Source organism: Rattus norvegicus, chromosome X (assembly GCF_021556685.1).
Source record: "Rattus norvegicus strain SHRSP/BbbUtx chromosome X, alternate assembly SHRSP_T2T, whole genome shotgun sequence".
In the NCBI taxonomy this organism is placed as follows: domain Eukaryota; kingdom Metazoa; phylum Chordata; class Mammalia; order Rodentia; family Muridae; genus Rattus; species Rattus norvegicus.
Genome location: NC_141554.1, coordinates 42,990,256 through 43,003,870, shown reverse-complemented (window position 1 = coordinate 43,003,870; position 13,615 = coordinate 42,990,256). Strand labels below are relative to the sequence as shown.

The window sequence follows — 13,615 nt, the reverse complement described above, 5'->3', positions numbered from 1 at the left end:
ACTGTATTACTGGTGAAAGAAAAGATGAGAATAATTGCCTTATTATGTTTTTTGTTGCCTTATTAAATTTGAACATTATGATCATCTGAAGACTTTGTTTTCTTGCTCAGAAATCAATGTGTTGAACACCTGCCAGAAAGTAAATGTCTCAGAGCGTGCTGCTCCAGAAACCTTCCCCCAAGACATTTTCTCTAATGGTCTTAAACCAGTTGGGGGACCTGTTCATCCGGATGTCCTTGATGGGAAGTCAAACAGTCTGGATGATTCAACTGAAGAAGTTCAATCTATGGATGTGAGGTATGTTCATTTATGTTGCAGTGAAGCTCAATCTCTTTGCCAGTCCTTCCCAATTACTCCATCCTTTTTCACTTTTTCATTTCTTTTAGTTATTTCTTTACAATATACCTTTCTTATTGTATCCTTTCACTCATCTTCCTCATCTGTAATGAATTACCTTGAAAGCAGGTCTTGTTGATACAGGAAAGCTGTCACTGGTGTAATATAAGTATCTCAGGTTTGGCATCCTAGAAGAAAAACCAGTGACAGGGTTTTAGTGGCATATAATGTTCTGAAGGAGGACTGTGGAGGTAGGGAAAGCACAAAGGAAAGATGGGTTCTCAATCTCAACAGGATATCTCGAGGTTGGCTTTCCACCAGGCAATCATTTTTATGAGAGTGTGTGCGTGTGTGTATGTATGTATATATATGTATATATGTGTGTGTGTGTGTGTGTGTGTGTGTGTGTGTGTGTGTATTTATATATGTCATTCAGTGTTGGCCAGGCACTACAGGTTGACTGATGCATGAGTAATTGTGACCATAGTGGTTCCTCTCTCCTCTCAGTTAAAGTTGACAAAAACAAGGATAACAGCTATGAATTTTTTTCTTTTTTATTTACATTTTAAATGTTATCCCCTTTCCCAGTTTCCCCTCCAGAAACCTGCTATCCCATCCCACCTACCCCTGCTTCTCTAAGGGTACTCTCTCACCCACCCACCCACCCACTCCTTCCTACCTCCCCTCCATGACATTCCCCTACACTGGGGCATCAAGCCATGACAGGACCAAGGATTTCTCCTCCCATTGATGTCCAAAAAGGCCATCCTCTGCTACATACGCAGCTGGAGCCTTGGGTCCCTCCATGTGTACCCTTTGGGTAGTGGTTTAGTCCCTGAGAGCTCTTGTTGGTTGGTACTGTCGTTCTTATGGGGTTGCAAGCCCCTTCAGCTCCTTCAATCCTTTCTCTAATTCCTGCAACGGAGAACCCGTTCTCAGTTCAATGGTTGGCTGCTAGCAATCACCTCTGTATTTGTCATGCTCTGACATGGAGACAGCTATATAAGGCTCCTGTCAGCGTGCACTTCTTGACATCAGCAACATTGTCTGTGTTTGGTAACTGTTATGCATATGGGCTGGATCCCCACGTGGGGCAGTCTCTGGATGGCCTTGCCTTCAGTCTCTGCTCCACTCTTTGTCTTTGTATTTCCTCCTGTAGATATTTTTGTTCCCCCTTCTAATAAGGACTGAAGCACCCACACTTTGGTCTTTCTACTTCTTGAGCTTCATATGGTCTGTGGATTGTATCTTGGGTAATTCAAGCATTTGGGCTAATATCCACTTATCAGTGAGTGCATATCATGTGTGTTTTTTTGTGACTGGGTTACCTCACTCAGGATGATATTTTCTAGTTCCATTCATTTGCCTATGACTTTCATAAACTCATTGTTTTTGACACCTGTGTACTATGCCATTGTGTAGATGCACCACCATTTCTGTTTCCATTTCTCTGTTGAAGGGCATCTGGGTTCTTTCCAGCTTCTAGCTATTATAAATAAGTTCTTCTGTGAACATAGTGGAGCATGTGTCTTTGTTATATGTTGGGGCATCTTTTGGGTATATGCCCAAGAGAGGTATAGCTATGTCCTCAGGCAGTTCAATGTCCAATTTTCTGAGGAACCTCCAGACTGATTTCCAGAATGGTTGTACCAGTCTGCAATCCCACCAACAATGGAGGAGTGTTCCTCTTTCTCCACATCCTGCCAGCATCTGTTGTGATCTGAGTTTTTGATCATAGCCATCTGACTGATGTGACATAGAATCTCAGGGTTGTTTTGATTTGGATTTCCCTGATGACTAAGGATGTTGAACATTTCTTTAGGTACTTCTTAGCCATTTGATATTCCTTAACTGAGAATTCATTGTTTAGCTCTGTACCCCATTTTTAATAGTGTTATTTGACTCTCTGGAGTCTAACTTCTTGAGTTCTTTGTATATATTGGATATTAGCTCTCTATCAGTTGTAGGATTGGTAAAGATCTTTTCCCAATCTGTTGGTTGCCGTGTTGTCCTAACCACAGTGTCCTTTGCCTTACAGAAGCTTTGCAGTTTTATGAGATCCCATTTGTTAATTCTTGATCTTAGAGCATAAACCATTGGTGTTCTGTTCAGGAAATTTTCTCCAGTGCCCATGTGTTCGAGATGCTTCCCCACTTCTATTAGTTTAAGTGTATCTGGTTTTATGTGGAGGTTCTTGATCCCTTAGGACTTGACCTCTGTACAAGGAGATAAGAATGGGTCGATTTGCACTCTTCTACATGCTGACCTCCAGTTGAACCAGCAACATTTGTTGAAAAATGCTGTCTTTTTTCCACTTGATGTTTTCAGCTCCTTTGTCAAAGATCAAGTGACCATAAGTGTGTGAGTTCATTTCTGGGTCTTCATTTCTATTCCATTAATCTACTTGCCTGTCTCTGTACCAATCCCATTCAGGTTTTATCACTCTGTAATACTGCTTGAGGTCAGGGATGGTGATTCCTCCAGAATTTCTTTTATTGTTGGGAATAGTTTTTGCTATCCTGGGTTTTTTGTTATTCCAACTGAATTTGTAAATTGCTCTTTCTAACTGTGTTAAGAATTGACTTAAAATTTTGATGGGAATTGCATTGAATTTGTAGAGTGCTTTCGGCAAGATGGCCATTTTTACCATATTAATCCTGCCAAACTATGAGCATGGGAGATCTTTCCATCTTCTGTGATCTTCTTCGATTTCGTTCTTCAGTGACTTGAAGATCTTGTCATAGAGATCTTTCATTTGCTTGGGTAGAGTAACACCAAGGTATTTTATATTATTTGTGACTATTATGAAGGATGTCATTTCCCTAATTTCTTTCTCAGCCTGTTTACCCTTCAAGTAGTGGAAGGCTACTGATTTGTTTGAATTAATTTTATACCCAGCCATTTTGATGAAGTTGTTTCTCAGGCTTAGTAGTTCTCTGGTGGAACTTTTGGGGTCACTTAAGTATCCTATCACATCACGTGCAAATAGTGATATTTTGACTTCTTCTTTTCCAATTTGTATCCCTTTGACCTCCTTTTTGCTGTCTGATTGCTCTGGCTAGGACTTCGAGTACCATACTGAATAAGTAGGGAGAGAGTGGGCAGCCTTGTCTAGTCCCTGATTTTAGTGGGATTGCTTCAAGTTTCTCTCCATTTAGTTTAATGTTAGCAACTGGTTTGCTGTATATGGCTTTTACTATGTTTAGGTATGGGCCTTGAATTCCTATTCTTTCCAGGACTTTTATCATGAAGGGGTGTTGAATTTTGTCAAATGCTTTCTCAGCATCTAATGAAATGATCATGTGGTTTTGTTCTTTCAGTTTGTTTATATAATGGATCACGTTGATGGTTTTCCGTATATTAAACCATCCCTGCATGCCTGAGATGAAGCCTACTTGATCATGGTGGATGATTGTTTTGATGTGCTCTTGGATTCGGTTTGCCAGAAGTTTATTGAGTATTTTTGCGTCGATATTCATAAGGGAAAATGGTCTGAAGTTCTCTTTCTTTGTTGGGTCTTTTTGTGGTTTAGGTATAAAAGTAATTGTGGCTTCATAGAAGGAATTCAGTAGTGCTCCATCTGTTTCAATTTTGTGGAATAGTTTGGATAATATTGGTATGAGGTCTTCTATGAAGGTCCGATAGAGTTCTGCACTAGACCCATCTGGCCCTGGTCTACTTTTAGTTGGGAAACTTTTAATAACTGCTTCTATTACTTTAAGAGTTATGGGACTGTTTAGATGGTTTATCTGATCCTGATTTAACTTTGGTGCCTGATATCTGTCTAGAAAATTGTCCATTTCATCCAGATTTTTCCAGTTTTGTTGAGTATAGACTTTTGTAGTACGATCTAATGTTCTTTTAAATTTCCTCAGATTCTGTTGTTATGTCTCCCTTTTCATTTCTGATTTTTGTTAATTTGGTTACTCTCTGTGCCTTCTGTTTAGTCTGGCTAAGGGTTTATCTATCGTGTTGATTTTTCTCCTGGTTTTGTTGATTCTTTGTATAGTTCTTTTTGTTTCTACTTGGTTGATTTCAGCTCTGAGTTTGATTGTTTCCTGCTGTCTACTCCTCCTGGGTGTATTTGCTTCTTTTTGTTCTAGAGCTTTCAGGTGTGCTGTCAAGCTGTTGACATATGCTCTCTCCTGTTTCTTTCTGCAGGCCCTCAGAGCTATGTGTTTTCCTCTTAGCACTGCTTTCATTGTGTCCCATAAGTTTGAGAATGTTGTACCTTCATTTTCATTAAATTCTAAGAAGTCTTTAATTTCTTTCTTTATTTCTTCCTTGACTAAATTGTCATCGAGTAGAGCATTGTTCAGCTTCCATGTGTATATGGGCTTTCTGTCGTTTTTGTTGTTATTGAAGACCAGCCTTAGTCTGAGGTGATCCGATAGGATGCATGGGATTATTTCAGTCTTCTTGTATCTGTTGAGACCTGTTCTGTGACCGATTATATGGTCAGTTTAGGAGAAGGTACCATGAGGTGCTGAGAAAGTATATTCTTTTTTTTTTTAGGATGAAAATGTTTTATAGATATCTGTTAAATCCATTTGGTTCATAAATTCTGTTAGTTTCTGTGTCTCTGTTTAGTTTCTGTTTCCATGATCTGTCAATTGATTCGAGTAGGATATTGAAGTTTCCCACTATTATTGTGTGAGGTGCAATGTGTGCGTTGAGGTTTAGGAAAGTTTCTTTTATGTATGTAGGTGCCCTTGAATTAGGAGCATAGATGTTCAGAATTGAGAGTTCATCTTGGTGGATTTTTTTTGTTTGACGAGTATAAAGTGTCCTGCTTTATTGTTTTTGATAACTTTCGGTTTAAAGTTGACATTATTCGATATTAGAATGGCTACTCCAGCTTGTTTCTTGGGACCATTTGCTTGGAAAAATTTTTCCCAGACTTTTACTCAGAGGAAATAACTGTCTTTGTCCCTGAGGTGTGTTTCCTGTATGCAGCAAAAGGCTGGGTCCTATTTTAAGTACCCAGTCTGTTAGTCAATGTCTTATTATTGGGGAATTGAGTCCATTGATGTTGAGAGATATCAAGGAATAGTGATTGTTGTTTCCTGTTATTTTGTTGTTAGAGGTGAAATTATGTTTGTGTGACTATCTTCTTTTGGTTTTGTTGCAAGGAGATTACATTCTTGATTTTTGTACAGCATAGTTTCTCTCCTTGTGTTGGAGTTTTCCATCTATTATCCTTTGTAGGGCTGGATTTTTAGAAAGATATTGTGTAAATTTGGTTTTGTGTTAATTGAGAGTTTAGCTGGATACAGTAACCTGGGCTGGCATTTGTGTTCTCTTAGGTCTTCATGACATCTGCCCAGGATCTTCTGGCTTTCATAGTCTCTGGTGAGAAGTCTGGTGTAACTCTGATAGATCTGCCTTTATATGTTACTTGACCTTTTTCCCTTACTGCTTTTAATATTCTTTCTTTATTTTGTGCATTTGGTGTTTTGACTATTATGCAATGGGAGGAGTTTCTTTTCTGGTCCAATCTATTTGGAGTTCTGTAGGCTTCTTGTATGTTTATGGGCATCTCTTTCTTTAGGTTAGTGAAGTTTTCTTCTATGATTTTGTTGAAGATATTTACTGGTCCTTTTAGTTAGGAGGCTTCACTCTCTTCTATACCTATCATCCTTAGGTTTGATCTTCTCATTGAGTCCGGATTTCCTGGATGATTCGGGTTAGGATCATTTTGCATTTAACATTTTCTTTGACTGTCATGTGAATGTTTTGTATGGTATCTTCTGCCCCTGAGATTCTTTCCTCTATGTCTTGTATTCTATTGGTGACGCTTGCATCTATGTATGACTCCTGATCTCTTTCCTAGGTTTTCTATCTCTGGGGTTGTCTCCCTTTGTGAATTCTTTATTTTTTCTACTTCCATTTTTAGATTCTGACTGGTTTTGTTCACCTGTTTGGTTGTGTTTTCCTGTAAATCTTTTAAGGGATTTTTGTGTTTCCTCTTTAAGGGATTCTACCTGTTTACCTGTATTGTACTGTATTTCTTTAAGGGAATTATTTATTTCCTTCTTAAAGTCCATTAACATCATCATGAGATGCGATTTTTAAAATATTTATTTATTTATTTTATGTATGTGAGTGCACTGTAGCTGTCTTCAGACACACCAGAAGGGCATCAGATCTCATTACAGATGGTTGTGAGCCACCATGTGGTTGCTGGGAATTGAACTCAGGACCTCTGGAAGAGCAGTCGGTGCTCTTAACCGCTGAGCCATCTCTCCAGCCCGAGATCAGAATCTTGTTTTTCTGGTGTGTTGGGATATCCAGTATTAGCTGTGATGGAGAACCGGGCTCTGATGATGCCGAGTAGTTTTGGTTTCTGTTGCTTAGGTTCTTGTGCTTGCCTCTCACCATCTGGTCATCTCTGGTGTAAGCTGGTTTTGCTTTCATTGACAGTGGCTTGACCTTCCTTTAAGCCTCTGTGTCCGCACTCCTGGAAGACTAGCTCTCTCCTGGCAGGATCTGGGTACAGGGAGCTGTGGCACAGGATTAGTTGGGGGTGCAGACAGAAATCAAAAGGATCCTTTTCCAGACTGCTCCTTGATTCCTGTGTCCTGAGGGCTCAGGGCCTGGTCCCTTGGAGCAGAAGTGGTGGTCTCACCTGTGCTCTCTCAGGTGTGTGAGCACCTCTGAGAGACCAGCTCTCTCCTGGCAGGATCTGGGTACAGAGAGCTGTGGCACAGGGTCAGCTTCGGGCAGAGATGGATCCAGAAGCAGCTTTCTGAGGCTTTCTGAGTGCACCTTCAAGTAAATGAGATCTTAGCCAAGCCACCATCATAGTCTCCTGTGTCCACAGAGTCTCTCTTTTAAGTAAATTTTTTATTTAAAGGTCAGAATTGTCAGGTATTTGTAATCCAAGCACTCTGGAAGCTAAGACAGGAGAACTAAGAGTTCAATGGCAGCCTGGGCTACATAGAAAAATTTGTCACAGAATGAGAATAGGGGAAAAGCTTGTTGTCAGTTACTAAAAACCTAAGGTCTCTTTAAATTGGTGTGTTTGCAGATGACATCATGTAGCACAGTAATTTTAAAGACCCCTGAAGTGGGGAGACCCTCACTCAAGTCTCAGGATGACGAAACCCCCTAAGAACTCACGAGAGACTGATCTTGATGCAATCAACAAGAGGTTTATTGATAGGGACGACAGAAACCAGTACACTGGGGTCGCGACTCATTTCCCCCTGAGTTGGAATAGGGTGGTTTTCTAGAGTCAGGGACGTGTGACAGTATTTTATAGAAGTTCTACCAGAGCTCTTAGCTATCAAGACCCTACCCTTTTCTCATCAACCACAAACCCTCTACTTTTTCTGAGCAGATGTGAGCAGCCTGTAACACACACTGATCATTAATATCCTATTCGTGTACACTGGGTTTAATCAAATAATTGAAAACCCAAGCCCCCAACAGTGCTGTCACTAACAGAGAAAATCCTGTATAGACTGATAGTAGAGCTCCCCACCAACCCTCAACTGGTTATCTGCATACCCCAACACCACCTCACAGCCTCCCCGTGACTGGTGCCACTCTGCTCCCATCAGAGAAAAACAGAGGTGATCATTCATATAAGGGTTAAGACAACATATCTCCACACACCCCCATATTGAGCCAAGTGTGCTTTATTTTTATGTTTTCGGATTTGAGGGCAGGACAAGACATGACACCACTGGACAGGAGTCATAAAAGTACTGGGTTTTATATGCTGAGTTCTTCCTTACAGGTACCTACTGGAGCCACCCATATGTAAGCTTATGGTGCTCTTTATTATCCTTGTTGATGGTAATAGTTGTGTGTTTTTGAGACAGAGTCTCATGTAGCTCAGGCTGGCCTTGATGTCACTATGTAGCTCATGCTAACCTTGAACTTTTAATTCTCCTAAGTGAGGACATTACAGGTATGTGCTACCATGCTCAGATTTCTTCCTCTTGAGTTCTTGAGGAGCTGAAGTGAAGAGAATGAAATGGGGGGAAGGGGAAGGTGAAGGTGGACCAGGTGCCTTAATAAGGCAGCTTGCCCAGATACCTGAAGGTATGCTAGGTCAGTTTCTAGGACTTAGCTTGGCTCAGGTGTAAGGAAAGTAGATCCTTTGAGTTTCTGCAAATCTACTGATTTTTCTCCATTCATCTCTAAGAATTCATGAAGGAAGAAGAACCTGAAATCATCTTTATTTTATATGCATTATTCTAGAGTCTTACATAGATAGGCCCTTAATTTCTAGCCCACTACTCTTCTGGACCTAGGTTTGCTCCTTTGCTGGACCTACAACAGACTATAGCAGTGAAACTCCTCCAGTCTCTAGAGAAAGAAAATAAAGAAAATGCATGCCTCAGCTAGTTTCACCTGGATAAGTCAGGGTGAAATGGGAGCCTGGTTTTAGAAAGGATGTAGTGGGTGAGATTGGGTCAGTAGTTACCTAGGGTGACAACAGGTTCATGTCCCCAATTTCTCAACTTTAAACGAGCACATGCTTCATGTGGCCCTTCATTAACTCTTCTCAGCATGGTCACTTCACATCTCAAAGGAGTAGTGGGAGGAAGAATAACTCCTCTCCCCATTATACAGAGGAAGGAAACTGAAGCCAGGGATAGATAGGAAAAACAGCTCACCATAGACAACACTGCTGGAAGGGCAGCACCTGGAGGCCCAGTGTGAATTAGTGGCTCCTTTCTGCTCACTTTGAACTTTTAGCCCTTGTTTGCCCTTGGAATATCCCTGCCTGAAAGCTCTTGGAGGCCATTGCTTCTCGGAATTTTCCTTTCAGCCCTCAGACACGGCACTTACTCTTTTTCACTGCTCTGCCCCATATGCTTCACATGTCCTCAACCACTGGAACCTTGTGTCCACTATCTTCTCAGATGTGAATTCACTTGTTTTCCTAACTCAAACTTTCCCATAAGAGCAGTATAGCAAAACCATACCAAAAAAAAAAAAAAAAAAGGAAAGTGCATTACCACATCATGTTTAGTTTTCATGTCCTCTCTCCTCTGTCTATCTCATTTTCTGTCTCCCTTGTCTCTTCTAGTCCTGTTTCCAAAGAAGAGCTTATCTCCATCCCAGAATTTTCACCAGTGAGTGAAATGATTCCTGGGATGTCTCTGGATCAAAATGGAACTGGTAATGCCCGGGCACTTCAAGATATTTTAGATTTCACTGGCCCTCCAGCATTCCCCAAGAAATCCAGTGAAAACCTCAGCCTTGATGACTGTAACAAAAACCTCATCGAAGGATTTAACAGTCCTGGGCAAGAAACTACGCTGAACACCTTCTGTTGACAAAGAAAACATTTCTTTAATGAAAGGTACAGTCTTTTAATGACACTCTAAATCTTTTAACTCCCCAACTGAGATGTGGTAAGATTGGATAAATACTGTCCAGCCTCTTGGACAGTTGATTTTAAGTGAAAATTACAAACACAAATATATATTGCAGCATGCACAGACATTGAGAAGGAGTCTAAATAATTACTTTATATGTGGATCCCCAATATAGTGTCCTGCTCATGTCCCTGTGGGTAGAAAGGTTAAGAAGGTTCAACAGTGAGACAAGAAGAGAATGCTCAAATGGCTGCAGGGTGAAAGGAACCTCAGCACTTAGTTTCCCAAGCAGCCATCAGTTCTTGGATTATAGCTGAGATGAGAAAAGAAAGAACTTTATTTTTGTGTCTTGAAGGTTCTCTCCCAACACTGACCTTTTTGTTGCCAAAGAGCTTTTGTCCTTACTGGCACTCTGATGGTCACTCAGGAACATTTTGGCCTCTAGAGTTTCTCTTCCTCTCCCTTTCTCCCCCCACCCTCACTGTGTTTTACATGCTAAGCTTATACTTTGCTACTAAACAACACCAGTCCCTCTCATGTGAGATCTATATGGGTTGTATTCATTCCAGTTGTATACACCTATATTTTACATTTGGTTTACTTTAAGTTAGGACTTGAAAAAAGAAAAATGCTTTTAAATGTGTGTGTGTAGAGTTAACTCTCCTGACATGAGTACTAGGAATCAAATTCAGGTCCTATCCAAGAGTAGTAAGCACTCCTAACCACTGAGCCATCTCTCCAGCCCCTGGAACAATGCAAACATTGTTCAAAAAAATCTGTGGATAAGTTAGTAATTTCTATGGCTCCTGCTATTTTATATGTTTTTATGGTTGTCGTTTTTGTTTGTGTAAAGGTGTCATCCTCTGTCACTTTCCACCTGTTTCCTTTGAGACAGGGTCTCTCACTGAACCTGGATCTCACCATTTTTGGGGGACTAGGCAACCTGAATAGTGAGCTCCAACAGTCCTCCTGCCTCACCCCTTACCCAACAATGTGATTACAAGTGCATGTGACTACGACCTTCTTCTGTGTGGGTGCTGAAGAGCTGTATTCATACTGATGCCTGCACAGCAAGCATGCTTACCTACTGAGCCTCCTCCCCAGGCCTCCTGTCTTAAAAGGGGTTTAGATTCTCAGAAGTCCACCATGTTTTTTTATGGTGCTGTGTTCTTCTAATAAAAATTTGATGCCTAAACTGAAGTCTAATTTTTTTAAAAAAATCAAATACAATAATAGGGTGGAAAGGCCACAAAGTTGTATTTTGTGTACATATTTCTAGTCTTTGCCTATAGAGTCTTTAGTATAGACACTGGGCTCTAGAGCCTCCTTCAGTCAATTCTCTGGAAAGTTCCTGCATTCCTTAAACACAAAATAGGAAAATCATGAAAAGCTACTTTTAATTTTTTGAGAGAGTCTCATATAGACCAAACTGGCCTGAAGTCTCTATGTAGACTAGAAAGTATTCTCTTCCTCCTTCCCTCCCTCATTCTTCCTGAATCTGGGTACTGGCCCTGCTTCCTGAAGGGAGAACTGATCTTCACTTAAGGGCAGAAAAAAAACAAACAAAACATATGCCAGTTTTAGAGAAGTCCCATATGAGGAACACTTGAACCCACTAAAATAATTATTCTGTAAAAACTGTACACTATTTCTATTGAGAAATATTTCTGTTGAGCCAAGGAAGAATGCAAAATAGTTGGTGTCTGCTTTAATCTTACATGTTTTTGCTTTTGAATTGACACAGGTGGTATTTGGATCGCCCATGAAGCTGTCAGTGTTGAATCTGAGCTGCTGGCCACCTAAAGAAGCTTCTTTTGCCCTTAACTGCTGGATTCCAAATTGCTAGATTCAAAATGTAACTGTATTATTCCTAGGTAGTTTGGCAAACACTGGTCTCTTGGTAGAAACCTTGAGATTTTTGCTTTGTGGGGCTTTAGCAAAGTTTCATTTTATGGTTCTACTTATGAGCTTCAGCTGCTGCTAAAGCACTTTCTTGACCTTCTCTACTATTGTAACCTGTGTAATGCTGTCTGGGAACCCGACTTTAGGACACTCAAGTTTCCAGAGTTGGAGCACAGGGACATTTAGATGTCTCTCCCTATAAAAATCTTCTATTTACCCATACTCTAGTTAAACGTGCACTACTCAACCTGGGCTGCTTATCTCCCTGTCTTTGTGTCTTTGTGTGTGCGTGTGCATGCACGTGCACATTCGCGTGCCAGAGAGAGAGAGAGAGAGAGAGAGTGAGTGTGAGTGAGAGCGCAAGTGCGAGCGAGAGAGTGTGTGAGTATGGGGTGGGGGAAATCTAGCTACTTTCTCTCCATCTCAGGTTTCTGTTATTTTATTATTAAGCTTCATCATCTGCAGAACATTACCCTCCTTTACTGTTTAGGGATTGAAGAAATGTTTAGTTGAATAAATAATTAAATAGTGGCAATTATTTCTTTTCCCTTATGGGAACTCAAATCTAGCAATGATGCTTTCATGTCATACCCTTAAAACCCCCGAATTGTCACTCCAAACCATTGAATGGCTTTTCAGCTGAATGAATCAAGTAACATACAGGTGGTTATTTTCATGGTTTTGCTGTTGTTTTTCTATTAGACTTGGTATTTTCTTTTTGCTCCTGTGTTTAACTAACTGTAATAAAAAGGAGTCAGTGCTTTGAAAGGGGGCCCAAGTTGGTTCCAGTATGTCACTTTAATAGGCTTTAAACATTAAAAAGTCTGAACAAGGAAAAATGACACTAGAATGTATAACTCCGTGTATGCCATATGCTATATTTAAATTTTCATTTCTTGTGGTGAAATGTAGCTTTACTATTAAAAATGACTTTTTCTTTGGAACTTTTTGTTTTGACTTGTACCTTAAAGCTTTTGAAAAGATCCTTAATTCTGAGATTTACAAACAGAAGATACAAAGAAGTCTTAAAGCTGGTACAGTTGAAGAATGTATTAGTCTAACAAACTATGTATGTTTATGTGATATAATCTAAATAAAATACATACCTCTAAGAATGCTGTGCCATTGACCTTGATGAATACTTAAGGAGATAAATCTTTTATGACAAACACACAAAAGATAGCATAGTCTGACATCTAAAAAATACCTGGCTATTTTTCTTAACACTTTATTTTCCTGGGTGTCTATTTCATTGAGCTCCATAGTACCTCTCAACACAATTGTGATCACGTGATGCCTCATTTGCATAATGTGTACATTTTGTCTAATGTTAATACATTTTCACTGAAGAGTCTGATGACTTGCTGGTGTTTTGTTTTTGTAATCTCAGTAAAGAAACTCCCTGAAACCTACTCAGATTATAAAACCTGAAACTAGGTAGAGAGAACAAAAAGCCAATTGATTTCTATATAAGCGTTCTTTCTCTGTCAGATTGATTAAAAATTCCTCAGTTGTCAGTGCCAAGTGGAGCCAGCTGTAGCTTCATTGGTGGTTGGTCCATAGAACATGATGAACTTCAGAGAATGGGTAGGTGGCACTGAGCAAGCAGTTGGCTAAGTAAAGAAATACCTCATTATGATATAATTGGTAAGACTTTCACATAGCAGTTTGCCATTCAGATAGTTGGAGTGGAAATAATGGCCGTTTCTGTCAAGGATTGGGACACCCAGACTTGACTTTTTGGTATCTGTAATGTAATTTTCTTGAAGAGACATGAACAGTGACAGAAACCCAAGTCTGGTTTGGTGAACCAGTAAGTTTATTGGGGTTCCTCCAGGTGTATGGATGAGGGATTAGGTGCTCAGATGAAACAAAGGCAGCTATACCACATAAAAAGCTACCCCACCCATACATATACAGCCACCAAACTAGATAAGATGGATGAAGCAAAGAAGTGCAGGCCGACAGGAACCGGATGTAGATCGCTCCTGAGAGACACACCCAGAATACAACAAATACATAGGCGAATGCCAGCAGCA

The 13,615-nt window shown here is 40.2% G+C and overlaps 1 protein-coding gene across 6 annotated transcripts in view; it reads left to right on the top strand.

The window, feature by feature from the left end:
* Map7d2 (MAP7 domain containing 2) overlaps positions 1 to 12,927 on the top strand; it is a 114,691-nt gene extending 101,764 nt beyond the window's left edge. For 5 of the 6 annotated variants that reach the window (XM_087600187.1, XM_087600186.1, XM_087600185.1 and 2 more), the window contains 3 exons: positions 111 to 297; positions 9,383 to 9,658; positions 11,419 to 12,691. In XM_087600187.1, coding sequence (XP_087456313.1) covers positions 111 to 297; positions 9,383 to 9,632 — 437 coding nt within the window. In that variant the 3' untranslated portion in view covers positions 9,633 to 9,658; positions 11,419 to 12,691. 6 annotated transcript variants of the gene reach the window in all.
* Positions 12,928 to 13,615: the final 688 nt, after the last annotated feature.